This window comes from Chanodichthys erythropterus, chromosome 14 (assembly GCF_024489055.1).
Source record: "Chanodichthys erythropterus isolate Z2021 chromosome 14, ASM2448905v1, whole genome shotgun sequence".
In the NCBI taxonomy this organism is placed as follows: Eukaryota; Metazoa; Chordata; class Actinopteri; order Cypriniformes; family Xenocyprididae; genus Chanodichthys; species Chanodichthys erythropterus.
In genome coordinates this window covers 38,583,766-38,595,347 of record NC_090234.1, presented here as the reverse complement: position 1 = coordinate 38,595,347, position 11,582 = coordinate 38,583,766, and the positions used below count along the sequence as shown (strand labels likewise).

Genomic DNA, 11,582 nt, shown 5'->3' with positions numbered 1-11,582 from the left:
CATTTTATCTCGACTTTTTTCTCGTAATTTAACGAGTTTATTCTCAACATTTTGTCTCGACTTTTTTCTTGAAATTTAACAACTTTAATCTCGAGATGGTTTTATTTTTTTATTATTGCTTGGCCCTAATCCTCTTCCGTATAATCTAATTTGCGTAAACTTACATAACTGAATTTGCAATAAAAATGTTTTGTGCTTTTTATTTACCCCAGTTGACAGTTGTTGTTTTTTTCTTAATGTAATTATATTCTCCCCTTTTAAAAAAATATCACACATTTTGATTTATATTTTTATGAAAATGTGTTTTGTTCAGGTCAAGAGGAGTAACCTTAAAACTTGATATTCATTCTTGTTTATACAACAGTTCTTTCTGGTTCTCGAATCTGATTGGCTGAGAACCATGCAATATTCTCCCACTATCAGCACTGGTACTGTTTCACCATTCGTATCATTCTGTTTGCAGCGAATGTCATGGCGGTCGAGCATATCCACCATTATTTTATAAATACTACTGCTGTCATGTCACGAAATGTAGTTTTAAGAGTTTTTTAGGTGAGAAAGTATTGTAATTGTAAACTTGCATGAATCAAGGTCCAAGAAAATAATTTTGTGCTTTTCACTTGATGGTTACAGCGCTTGACATTGTACTATATCCTTTATTATTATTATTATTCCTTTATGCTTTGTTTGTGAACATTAATACATATATGTCTTCAGTAACTTTGTTCTTGTACTTCCTTCCAGACATCTAGTAGCTGTAAACAAGCAGATGTGTCAGCATTTGGTGCTTTTTGGCTCGAGCGGGACTTAAGCTCAAATGGCGTAAGAAGATGAAGTAGAGCCACTGCTGGGACTGCAGCAGGGACTTTCCTCTCTGTATAGCCATCATAAACCTCAGAGCTCACACACACATGCACACACACACTCAACACTTCCCCCGTGAGGCTGAGTGTGTGGATAACCCCACCACCACGCACAGAGACTCCACTGTTCTACAGAGATCTCCTCATGCTCAGCCTGGCATTAACCAATAAGATGGATGATCACAGGTCTGCTGTGGGTCGAGGTGTGTGTGGACAGCACAGGCCAGGCCTGTCAACACTTCAAAGGGAAGCTGTTATTTCACCCTGATCCAAGACCAGCCCTCACTATACCCAAACTCTGACCTCATCCGTGATAGGGGACACCACAAGACTGGTCTGAAGACGGTGTAAAAAAGCAACCTTTATCAAGCATTGCTGTTGACAGGCCCAAGCCCCCAGGTCAAATAGTGCAGTGGTCTCAAGAGCTGAGAGACGGAGTCAGTTCTCTCAGAGAGATAAGAGCACAGCGACCTGTCATTGAGGTCTTGTCAACTGAACTATGAAACATCTCATTGGGTACTTGGTGATAATGAAAAGAAGTCCATTGTTGCGAAAACAATCATGTTTTCCGCACTTCCTGTTTTCTCTGCGATTCTCCGAAATAACTGCTCGGGCATGGCACAGCACATGACTAATCATCTGACTTCAATAATACATGACCTGAAACTGACAAGGCATCAAAGCTAAGAAAAACTTCCCCGTGCTTCCCTAGCTGCCTGGTGTCACAGTGCCGAGCGTGTGCCAGAGCGTGTGCAGGGTGGTTGAAGAGGGAGAAGTTTATTTCGGGATCTGCAAGGTAATGCTGTGTCATTAAAGCCGCTGTAGTTAGTGGCGAACTGGGGCCCTCTTTGGCCCATGTTGGGTGGAAATGAAGACATCAAGAACATATCTGAGAGTTTGGGTTCCTTGCACAGTGTGGTTTATTCTAGCCCTTCTCTCTAAACCCCAACCTCCTGCTGCACTTTAGTGTCTTATTTCTGTCCTCATATGTGTTTTTGAGTGCAGAGGGCCAAATTAAAGGACTCTGGATGGGAAGAGCCAGAAGGACAATGGTCTTCCCAAGATCTGCTTTCTCTTCCCCTTTTCTCAGTGTCCCACACATCCTACCACAAACTTCTGCTTTTTGTTCTTATTTTAACTGAATGTGTGTGTTATTGTGTATTTTCAACAGTGCATCAGTCACAAGGAAAGAAAACAGATGTTTTTAGTTTCTGTCAAACATCTGTCGTCATGGAACGTTTACCATTGGATTGTTCAGAGACTTGTATTTTTGCTCAGCGTTTGACCCCTATACCCTTGTTGATCTTTCCTTGGCTTGCTGTCAAAAACATTTGCATTAATTCAACCGCAGCCACACATTACCATGCACATCGCCTTACCTAATGCATGGCTCAACTCAGCATTTTCACTTTTCCGCTTAAAGTCAACTGGAGGGCATCAAAACTGTTAACTTTCTAACATCAATCATGCATCAAGCAGTCAAACATGGTAGCATATACATAATGATCATAATTACAACAGTTTTCCGATGCTGTCCCCTTATGTTATTGCTATATTTGGGTCAGTTATTCATTTTTTTTTTTTTTTTGTCCAGACCTATTCTAGACGTATTTTTCTGTTTCTGGGTTATGTCAATTTTATATTTTTGTAGAATAATTAAAGCTGTCTAGGTGGTGTAACTGTGCGGAGTAAAAAAAAAAACATTATTTCTTCCATTTTATTTTACAATACTATAAATATTTGTAAAAAAAACTTGTTTGTCAAGTCAAAAATGCAAAATATAAACTTATATATATAATGATTTACATAATTTACATGATGGTTACACCACTTGACATTTTTCGAGTAATTTATTTTTTTGTTGGAAATTATACATATAATGACTACAACAATTATATATATATAGTAACTGAGTATATATATATATATATATATATATATATATATATATATATATATATATATATATATATATATATATATATATATATATATGAATACAAATATTGTATTGCTAAGAACGTGGCACATGTGTTTTAAACTACAATTTTAAAGGCTTTTATTATTTTGGACATCATTATGTCAGTGACCAATTGTAGGCAGCATACATCGTATACCACGTTGAAGAAACTCTCCGAACCAGCCTGTGGTTTCGCACAGCCACGAGCGTTTGACGAGCCCGTGTGGCTGTGGGCGCTTGTGTTTCCCTCGCTCGCCTTTTTATAGCGTAACTGTGGGACTAGTGGCTGGTCTTTAATCAGAGACTGGAGAGGCGGGCCGAGGTGCTGACTGTAATGCGATAGCTGCGCCCGTCCTTAATGCTATTACATCCACATGCTGCTGCCGCGCAAGACTCAGCGCTCAAACGCAGAGACGCGCATTGCCAAAGAGACAGCGCGCGGAGTATCTCTATCACAAGACTTCAGTTACGGACCCGCTGCACGGAGGACCTCATCCGAGCTGCACTTTCCTGACAGTTTTCCGCCGTGGCCAGTATTTCCCGTGCGAGCCAGAGCTTTTGGTGGTGGATTCTGTGGGGACGAGACCTGGAAAACGCTTCATGTCAGTTGGATTTGAAGGCGAGAGAAAGCGCCGCTCACCTCACTCACTCACGCGCTGCTATAGCTCGAGGAAATCTAGCCAAAATATGTTTTTGGTCTGAACTCTGGCTTTTAAAGAGAAAGTTATTTAGTTTTAAAGTCAGACGCTTTTCGTTGTTGTTGCTTTTGATTAGGATACAACTGGAGATGTTAAACGGCCAGGTCTGGGTTGAAATTACGCATCCAGCATTTTAAAACATATCGAGAAAGCAGGCGGCAGAAATTGTTATCAGACTCAAGACACAAGTGGATACATCATCAGTGGACAAGAACATTTTCAAAGAACATCACAAGAACTTCAGCTTTCACTCTACACGCACTGGGTGAACATTCACCCAGAAAAGATGGATTTATTCACAAAGCTCTGTGGATCTTTACTTGTCTTGTGTGCGGCATTAGTTTATGGAGAGGAGGGTAAGTTTATTTTGTTCTCTTTTTTTTAACATTTGTTTTTAACTGTATCAGAACATGTTTCCATTTTACGCTTATGCTATTATATGAAACTGCACAAGGCACGGGGACCATATTATTGATATATTTCAGTTTTTATGTAATTTCGGACATTTGTATTGAATTTTGTTGATATCGTACCTTACAACTGACAAACAAAAACGGCAATTATGCCATATTTAACACTTATCATTGAGTCAAAAAAGAAAAATAGTAAAATGACAACATCAAATTATGATCTTCTCGTATGCTAGTTTCAGCAGGTTTGTGTGATGATGGGTGAAGGCTCACCGCGTGCGCTGGCAATCTCTTGCCCGCTAGAGGTGACGCGCGCTCGGCATGAGCTCCGTCAAACGCCGCGCTTCATACTGGACTCCACGGCACATTTTCCCAGCACTTCTTTGTGCTTTTTTAATTAGCTGTGTGGTGCAAACTAATGTTGTTGTTTTTTAAGAAATAAGGGTATTTATTTTCCTTCACAAACGCACAGATAAACTCCGGAGTAAATTACGCAGCAGATTCTCTTCAAACCACGAACGGGATTCTAAATTAAGCAGCCTATCAGATAAACCCTTAAACATGGAATATTTGTATTTTTTTTTACCTTATAAAGTCGTAACCCATCATTTACGCTGCTTTTCTAGTCATAGTGTTCCCGTGTCATGGTTACTTAGTCTTGACGACTGTATTTGTGCTACCGCGGGCACATGAGGCACCTCCAGCGACTATCATGAAAAAATATTGGCGCAAATACAGAATATAATGAAAATATATGTAGTCTATATATGTTTGCACATGTGTATGTGTAGCCCATACATGTGGTTTTCATATTTTATTAGTCTTTATTTGACATTTTGACACTCCTCGCTGGTGTTTCTCGATTTGAAAGACAGGTTTTGCATGTCAACTATCTTTAGTGAGAGTTTTATTAAAATGCCTGACTGATAAAACTCACTTAAATCACAGATACTTTGAAAAAGCTTTAAAATAAACCGCTGAAATTCTGTAACGTTAAAATATTTTCTCAATTAAGGGAAAATTCGGAATGAAATTACGTACTAACCTCAACATTTGGCATTATGAATGAATAAACATGGGTGTAAATGATAACTTCGCTTTCACGGTGTCAATATGCTCTCTTGTTTCTGTTTTGGGGGAAAACTAATGCCAAACGGTTTGAAGGGGATTTTTAAACGGGGATTTTTACTCTTGTACTAGTCGTTTTGCTTTCAATTTTACGTATTCTGTGTCAGAGATATTTAGGTTATATATTTCTCATGATTTTTTGTAACTCTTATTTACAGTCTCTGTTGCACATGGTGTGTTTCTATACTCAGTTACTATAAATATTACAATATGCAGTTGCCAGCATCCTCACAAAATACTTACTTTTAAAAGAGTAGCCTACTTATGCATATACACAGTAACATGAATAATATAAACTGTGAGTAATTTTCCTGTCGGAACACATGAGATAACCTACTTATAAGAGGATTAGTTCACCCAAAAATAAATATTGTGTCATCATTTTGACACATCATCAAATATTGCTCACCCTCAAGTTGCCTTCCTTGGAACACAAAAGGAAATGTTAGGTAGAACATTTGTGTCTGACAGTCTCAGTCACCATTCACTTCTATTGCATCTTTATTCCATACAATGAAAGTGAATGGAGACTGCCAAACATGTCCTTTTTTGTTCTATGAAAGAAACCCATGGAGGTGAATACATTAAGACAGTATTAAGTGTCATTTTGGGCAAGCTATTCCTTTAAAGTTTCTGCTTGGTAATTTTTCCCTCCAGTAAAGTTCTTTTGGACTAGTGTTAGCTTTATTTTCCAACCAAATGTCGATGACAGTGCTGCCAGACCCAGCAGATCTGTGTTAGGATCTGCACCTGATCCAAGAGAGAGCTCTCCACAGGGGTCCTTCTAAAAGCCCAGCTATCTCTCCAACACAACAACAGTGCCTTAATTAGTCCTGTTAAGCTTCAGACGGTCTGAATCAGATGGATGAATGGTTTTGAGAGAGAGAGAATGGCTTAACCATCTACTGCTGGGACAGGAAGCCCTGCTGAAGTGAGCTGGACTCAGCAGCTGATGAAGCACACGCTGGTCGATAGGGGGGCTGAAGCCTCTTGTTCTAGTGCGGACAGAATGTAATAAGACAGAACGGCGGAGCGCTAAGTGTCTCGTAACTGCGATTAAATATCAGCTATTCATCAGCAGACGCTAACTCAGTGAAAATGAGAAACCGTATTGACTTCCGCCAGTCAGCTGCTGATATTTTCCAGAGCAGATGAGCCGTGTGTGGCGGTAGCACGCGGATTGCGTGTGAATCTACATGTTTGAGCCTGAAAGACAGCATGTCCGGATGCTATTCCATATTTTCCTGGTGTGCCTACTGGTACGAGCGCAAAGAGCATGTTGTTGGCAAAGCCTCGGCCACCTGCGCCTGGAGGCAACGCTCCGATTGATTACACGCTTATGCAGCTGTGCAGACACACCTGACCACCTGCAGAACCTCAACACGCTCCAGAGAAACTACAGCTACCGGAGCAAACTCAACGGGTAGCCGCTTTGAAATCGCGGTTTAGCACACATCAGTATCCTGATAGAGACCGCTGCGTGTCGTGCTGAATTTCCCAGGGAATATGAGAGCAATTCTCTCCTGGCGCTGGTTGTTTTCCGTGGCGTACAAAGTGAATGGGATCTCTTTAAAGTTTCATCGGATCCCTGCTAAGCCCATTTGTCATGTTCATTTTCTGCTGTTCGGTGGCCTCAAGCTTATTTCATTTTCCATGCGCACATCTTTGGTTTTATAGGCGATTGGTTCTGAGTTTCACTTTTGAGTTGTTCATCCAGCTCTTAATGTGAGTCACCTGCTTTTAGTCTGTTAGAGCTTCACTTTGTATGTGTGTGTGTGTGTGTGTGTGTGTGTGTGTAGCGTTAGGTTTCGTCCAGCAGCACCTCCTCTGAGCCCTTTAGACTGTTGATGCTGATGAAAGGCAGATGTGGACTTCTGGCAACCTCTTTGTGTGTGTTTAGGGTACTCAGTGTACCACAGTACTCTGTTCTCTAACACTGAGTTTGATACCAAAGACACAGATGAGACCAAGGCAATGCATTTCATGTCTAATCTCTTCAGATTGCACATATTTCGGTGCCCTTTGAAGAATATGCCGCCTCTGGTGAAACATACTTGATCAGAAACCCAGTGAACCGCAGAGTTCAAGCAGTAACTCATGCTTCGGTTTGAGTGATGGGCTAATTGGTATCACATAAGTTTTTGCAGTTTACAAACAGTTTGAATTGGTAAATGCAAATGATCTCCACCAACAATGGCCATTATGTAAATCACTGCAGTTTGTTGTCATGTCTGCTCGCTGCACTGTTTTCTTCTCTTCTCCGTCTCGTGTAATGGGTAATATTAGCACTCCCTCAGCAGAAAATGGGCCTGTAAATCAGCTAAAAGAAGGTCAGATATTTGTATTCGCTCCAGCAAATGCGCCAGCACTCATTCACTCACTCTCGTGTGGCAGGCGCTGGAAAAGTGCTGAAACAGTGCTATCGGGATGAAATTCAAAACAAGCAAGAAACCCATAAATAATGCAGCTCCATTCTCTTTCCCCCACCCACCTGCTCAGCACCGTTTACAGTTACTTATGGCCCTAAAGCGAGGGGGCCGGCGGCGGGCCTACCTACCGGCAGCATCCTCAATCCTGCAGGAAGTGAGGCGGGGAGAGACGTCTCGTATGTGAAGAGAGGAGAGGAGCGGGGTTGTGCGAATTGACAAAGTGCCGACACCGGAAGCTCTGGCAGGATGAGATCTGTGGCTGTTGTTGTGTGTACTCAGCAGAACGCCAAGCTGACTGGGGATGTGCCGAATAGTGAGCATTCTGGTGCTGAGGATGGAAGATGCTATTGATTTGCGCAACAATCAAAGCTATTGATTGGTTCAGCCATGATTTGATTTTGTCAATCAAAGGAGCTCTGTTAGTAGATTTAGTTTCTGTTGAACAGTTTGACGTTCTACTGTAGTGTGGGACGGAAAACCACGGGATGAGATCTTTTTTGGCGGGCCGACACCGTGAGCACAACTTTTTCAATTATTTATCCAGTTATTATATGTCAGTTTACAGTGTACGCAGTAATTTTTTGTTTGTTGCTCTGGTTGGTAAGGCAGTTGTCTTGAACTTATACTGACACCTTGTGGCATGGATGTAGGATTTGTGCAATTGTTTTAGTTAATGATGCATTTTAGAAATACATGTTTAGTTATAGTTAATTATGGATTTATAAATAATTTTTAAATGTCTCATAACTGGGGGTTACATGGTGGTCATGTGACCTCATTATGCCCCCATGAAGCCATCTGTTCCATGTTAAAATAAAAAGCTTTTATTATATTAAATTTCTATTGAACAGTGTGACGTTCTACTGTAGTGTAGGACGGAATATCATGGGATGAGAACTTTTTTGGCGAGCCAACACTGTGAACTTTTTTGGCGAGCCAACACTGTGAACTTTTTTGGCGAGCCGACACTGTAAATGAAAAACTTTGGACAGTTTTTCATTTATTTATCCAATTATTATAGGTAAATTTACAGTGCACACAGTATGTGCACACAATATATATGTGTGTGTGTGACCCTGGACCACAAAACCAGTCAGAAGTCGCACAGGTATATTTGTAGCAATAGCCAACAATATATTGTATGGGCCAAAATTATTGATTTTTCTTTTATGCCACAAATCATTAGGATTTTAAGTAAAGATCATGTTCCATGAAGATATTTTGTAAATTTCCTAACGTAAATATATCAAAAATGTATTTTTGTGAGTGGAAATGCATTGCTAAGGACTTCATTTGGACAACTTTGAAGGCGATTTTTTCAATATTTGGATTTTTTTGCACCCTCAGATTCCAGATTTTTAAATAGTTGCATCTCGGCCAAATACTATCCTATCCTAAGAAACCATACATCAATGGAAAGCTTATTTATTAATAATGTGTAAATGTATAAATCTCAATTTCAAAAAATTGACCCTCATGACTGGTTTTGTGATCCAGGGTCACATATCACGTGAGCAGACATCCTTTTAAACATAAGTACTGTTCATTTCTTTATGTGTTTTTGATGAGCAGAGGTATGTGAAAAAAAAAAAAAAAAAAATGTTTTCAGCATAAATAATGTTTCCATTCCCCAAGACATCACATTCATCTGTATTTGGTGCACAGCAAATGCAAATCATCCACAAGAACGGCACACCCAAAGTCACACACACTGTGTGTTGACTTCGGCCCAGTCACCAGGGCTGCATACTGCTGTGATAGCATGTGGCAGAGACTATAGATGGATAGACTCCTTTAGCAGTACAGACACAATAATTCATGAGGCCACCACACACAGCAACACAACACTACTGCAGTATCTGTCGCTTTCTCTGCTCGGAGTGGAAATGAATCTCTGCACTGTCAGACCGGTTCTGTTGAGGCCCAGTGCTTAGGGAGGAAGAACACCTCCTAATGAGGCCCATCAGCATGTCAACCCTCCTCTTCTTCCTGCAAGAACATGCATACACAAACGAATCAACCCAGAACATATGAGAAAGTGATGATGCTGGGATTGTTCAATTGCAGTGTGTTTGCCTCAAAACTACATATTTCCAAATTCAACTACTCAGTAGGTTGTCTGAATGACTAGTTAGTTTGTTTTAGATTCGGATAGGACGCATTTACATAAAGACACATTGTTGTGTTGGAAACAGCTGGACAGGGCTCAACAGAACACAGGGTTTTGATCTATTTTTATCTTGACATGCTGACTTAAAAATGCAGTGCTTATGATGGGACACTCAGAAACAGCATGAGATCCGACACAACGACGAAGACGACCATCTGCATGCATGTGCATATAGCGGTGATACATTTGAAAGGATGTATTTAAAGACTTGCAGAGATGTAAACAGTTTGACAGCTAAAGCACAGCATGCAAGTTGCAGTTAAAAGTATAAAACCATAAAATATATTTAAAAAAAGCAAGCAACACCATTAAAAATATCAAAACTATAAAAAAAAAAATCTATAAAACTATTTTTAAAAATATATTAAATGTATAATGGCCAGTCTCTAATATAAAACAATATTAGAGGCAAGATTATTTTTATTTTTTTTGGTGGTCCATGAAATCAATACATTGATTTATTGTTATTTCCTGAAGTCTAGTTTTCTGTTGCCAGTACAGAACTTTACACACCTCCATTGTTGTCATCTTTTCAAATGTCACCACTAGACTTGCACTGATGTATCAGTCAATTTTTTATAAATTTACAACCATCAACAACCACAACTATCAGCACTTTTGTAACTTTTATAAGGAATAATATGTATTAGATAAAGTGAAGAATATATGCAGTGTTATTTTACATTTGTTTACTTTATTTCTGTACCTGAAAACTACTGTTAAACCTACCTAAAAAGCACAGTTTATTTAATTTGTATCTTTGTTCTGTTGTATTTATGTGTTTATGCTGGCCTGCTGAATGTTAAATGGATCCAATCCATGTTCATTAGAAATTATATGATGCTCAAAACTTCAAATAAGAGACCAAGAAGTGACAAATATCGAAATCAGCCACTAGTCGGTTGTTTAAATCGGTATCGGCCTGAAGAAATTCTATCAGTGCATCCCTAGTAGTCACCACTTGAAATTCTGTTGTGTTTCGATGACCTGATGTCATTGCCCTATTCAATATTTGACGAGGCACAATGTTAGAGAATTAGGATGCATTTAGTCAGGTTTAGTTGCAGTGTGCTTTGAATGCAGTGTAAATCTGGAAGGTATGAAGAGGTCGCATCCCACCGCATTCATCTTGTTTTTCGACGGTGAGAAAGTCGGTGACTGGGTGTGAGAGATCAAGTGTGCAATACAGATGAGTTGTAATTGTTCGCAGAAAGTGCCGTGGAAACCAGCCACAGACCTCAAACTGTCAATCAAAGCTCTCACTTCCTCTGAACCCCTTCCCAGCGTCCCCACTGGGCCACTATGTGTGACGCTAGAACATCAGCTCTGTGCATGCCGGTTGCTGTGTATTTGTTGTGAATTTCAAGTAACGGCAGCAGAGTGCGTGCCGTATGGCCCTCCTTGCTGGTGCACTGTAACCGCTGAGCAGGACCACACGGAATCGCCACCACAGAATACCACAGATTCCCACAGAATCGGACGGTTGTTATTTGCCTATTTTTGGGTGACTGTGCTTTAAACTTTCAATATGATTGTAGTACTCTTGGTTTAGCATTTTGAAAGGAACAGTTCACCCAAAAATAATTGTGTCATGTAATTTACTCATCCTCATGTCGTTTTAAACCCGTACACAATTAAAAAATGATGGTTTAATGAAGAAACTTTGAATCTTTCCATTTCACGAAAGGTTCTTTAGAGTATTAAAATGTTCTTCATAATTAAAAATGGTTATTCTATCTGTGGCATCTCTGAGAAAACCCTCTTTTGGAAATTTTATATTTAAGAGTGTATGACTTAGGCCCTGTTTACGCTAGTGCATTTTTGTTTTAAAGCGCATAACTTTTGCTACGGTTATGCCTGTTGTTTACCCTACTCCAGCGTTTTCGACCCGCAAAAAAGGAAACATTCGAAAATGCTGCAGACT

The 11,582-nt window shown here is 39.9% G+C and overlaps 1 protein-coding gene across 2 annotated transcripts in view; it reads left to right on the top strand.

Annotated features, from left to right (window-relative positions):
- The first annotated feature begins 3,126 nt into the window (after window positions 1-3,126).
- nrp2b (neuropilin 2b) overlaps window positions 3,127-11,582 on the top strand; it is an 85,797-nt gene continuing 77,341 nt past the window's right edge. The window contains exon 1 of one of the 2 annotated variants that reach the window (XM_067408735.1): window positions 3,127-3,877. In XM_067408735.1, the coding sequence (XP_067264836.1) occupies window positions 3,808-3,877 (70 nt within the window). In that variant the 5' untranslated portion in view covers window positions 3,127-3,807. The remainder of the gene's footprint in view (window positions 3,878-11,582) is intronic. The other variant, XM_067408734.1, reaches the window with a different exon arrangement.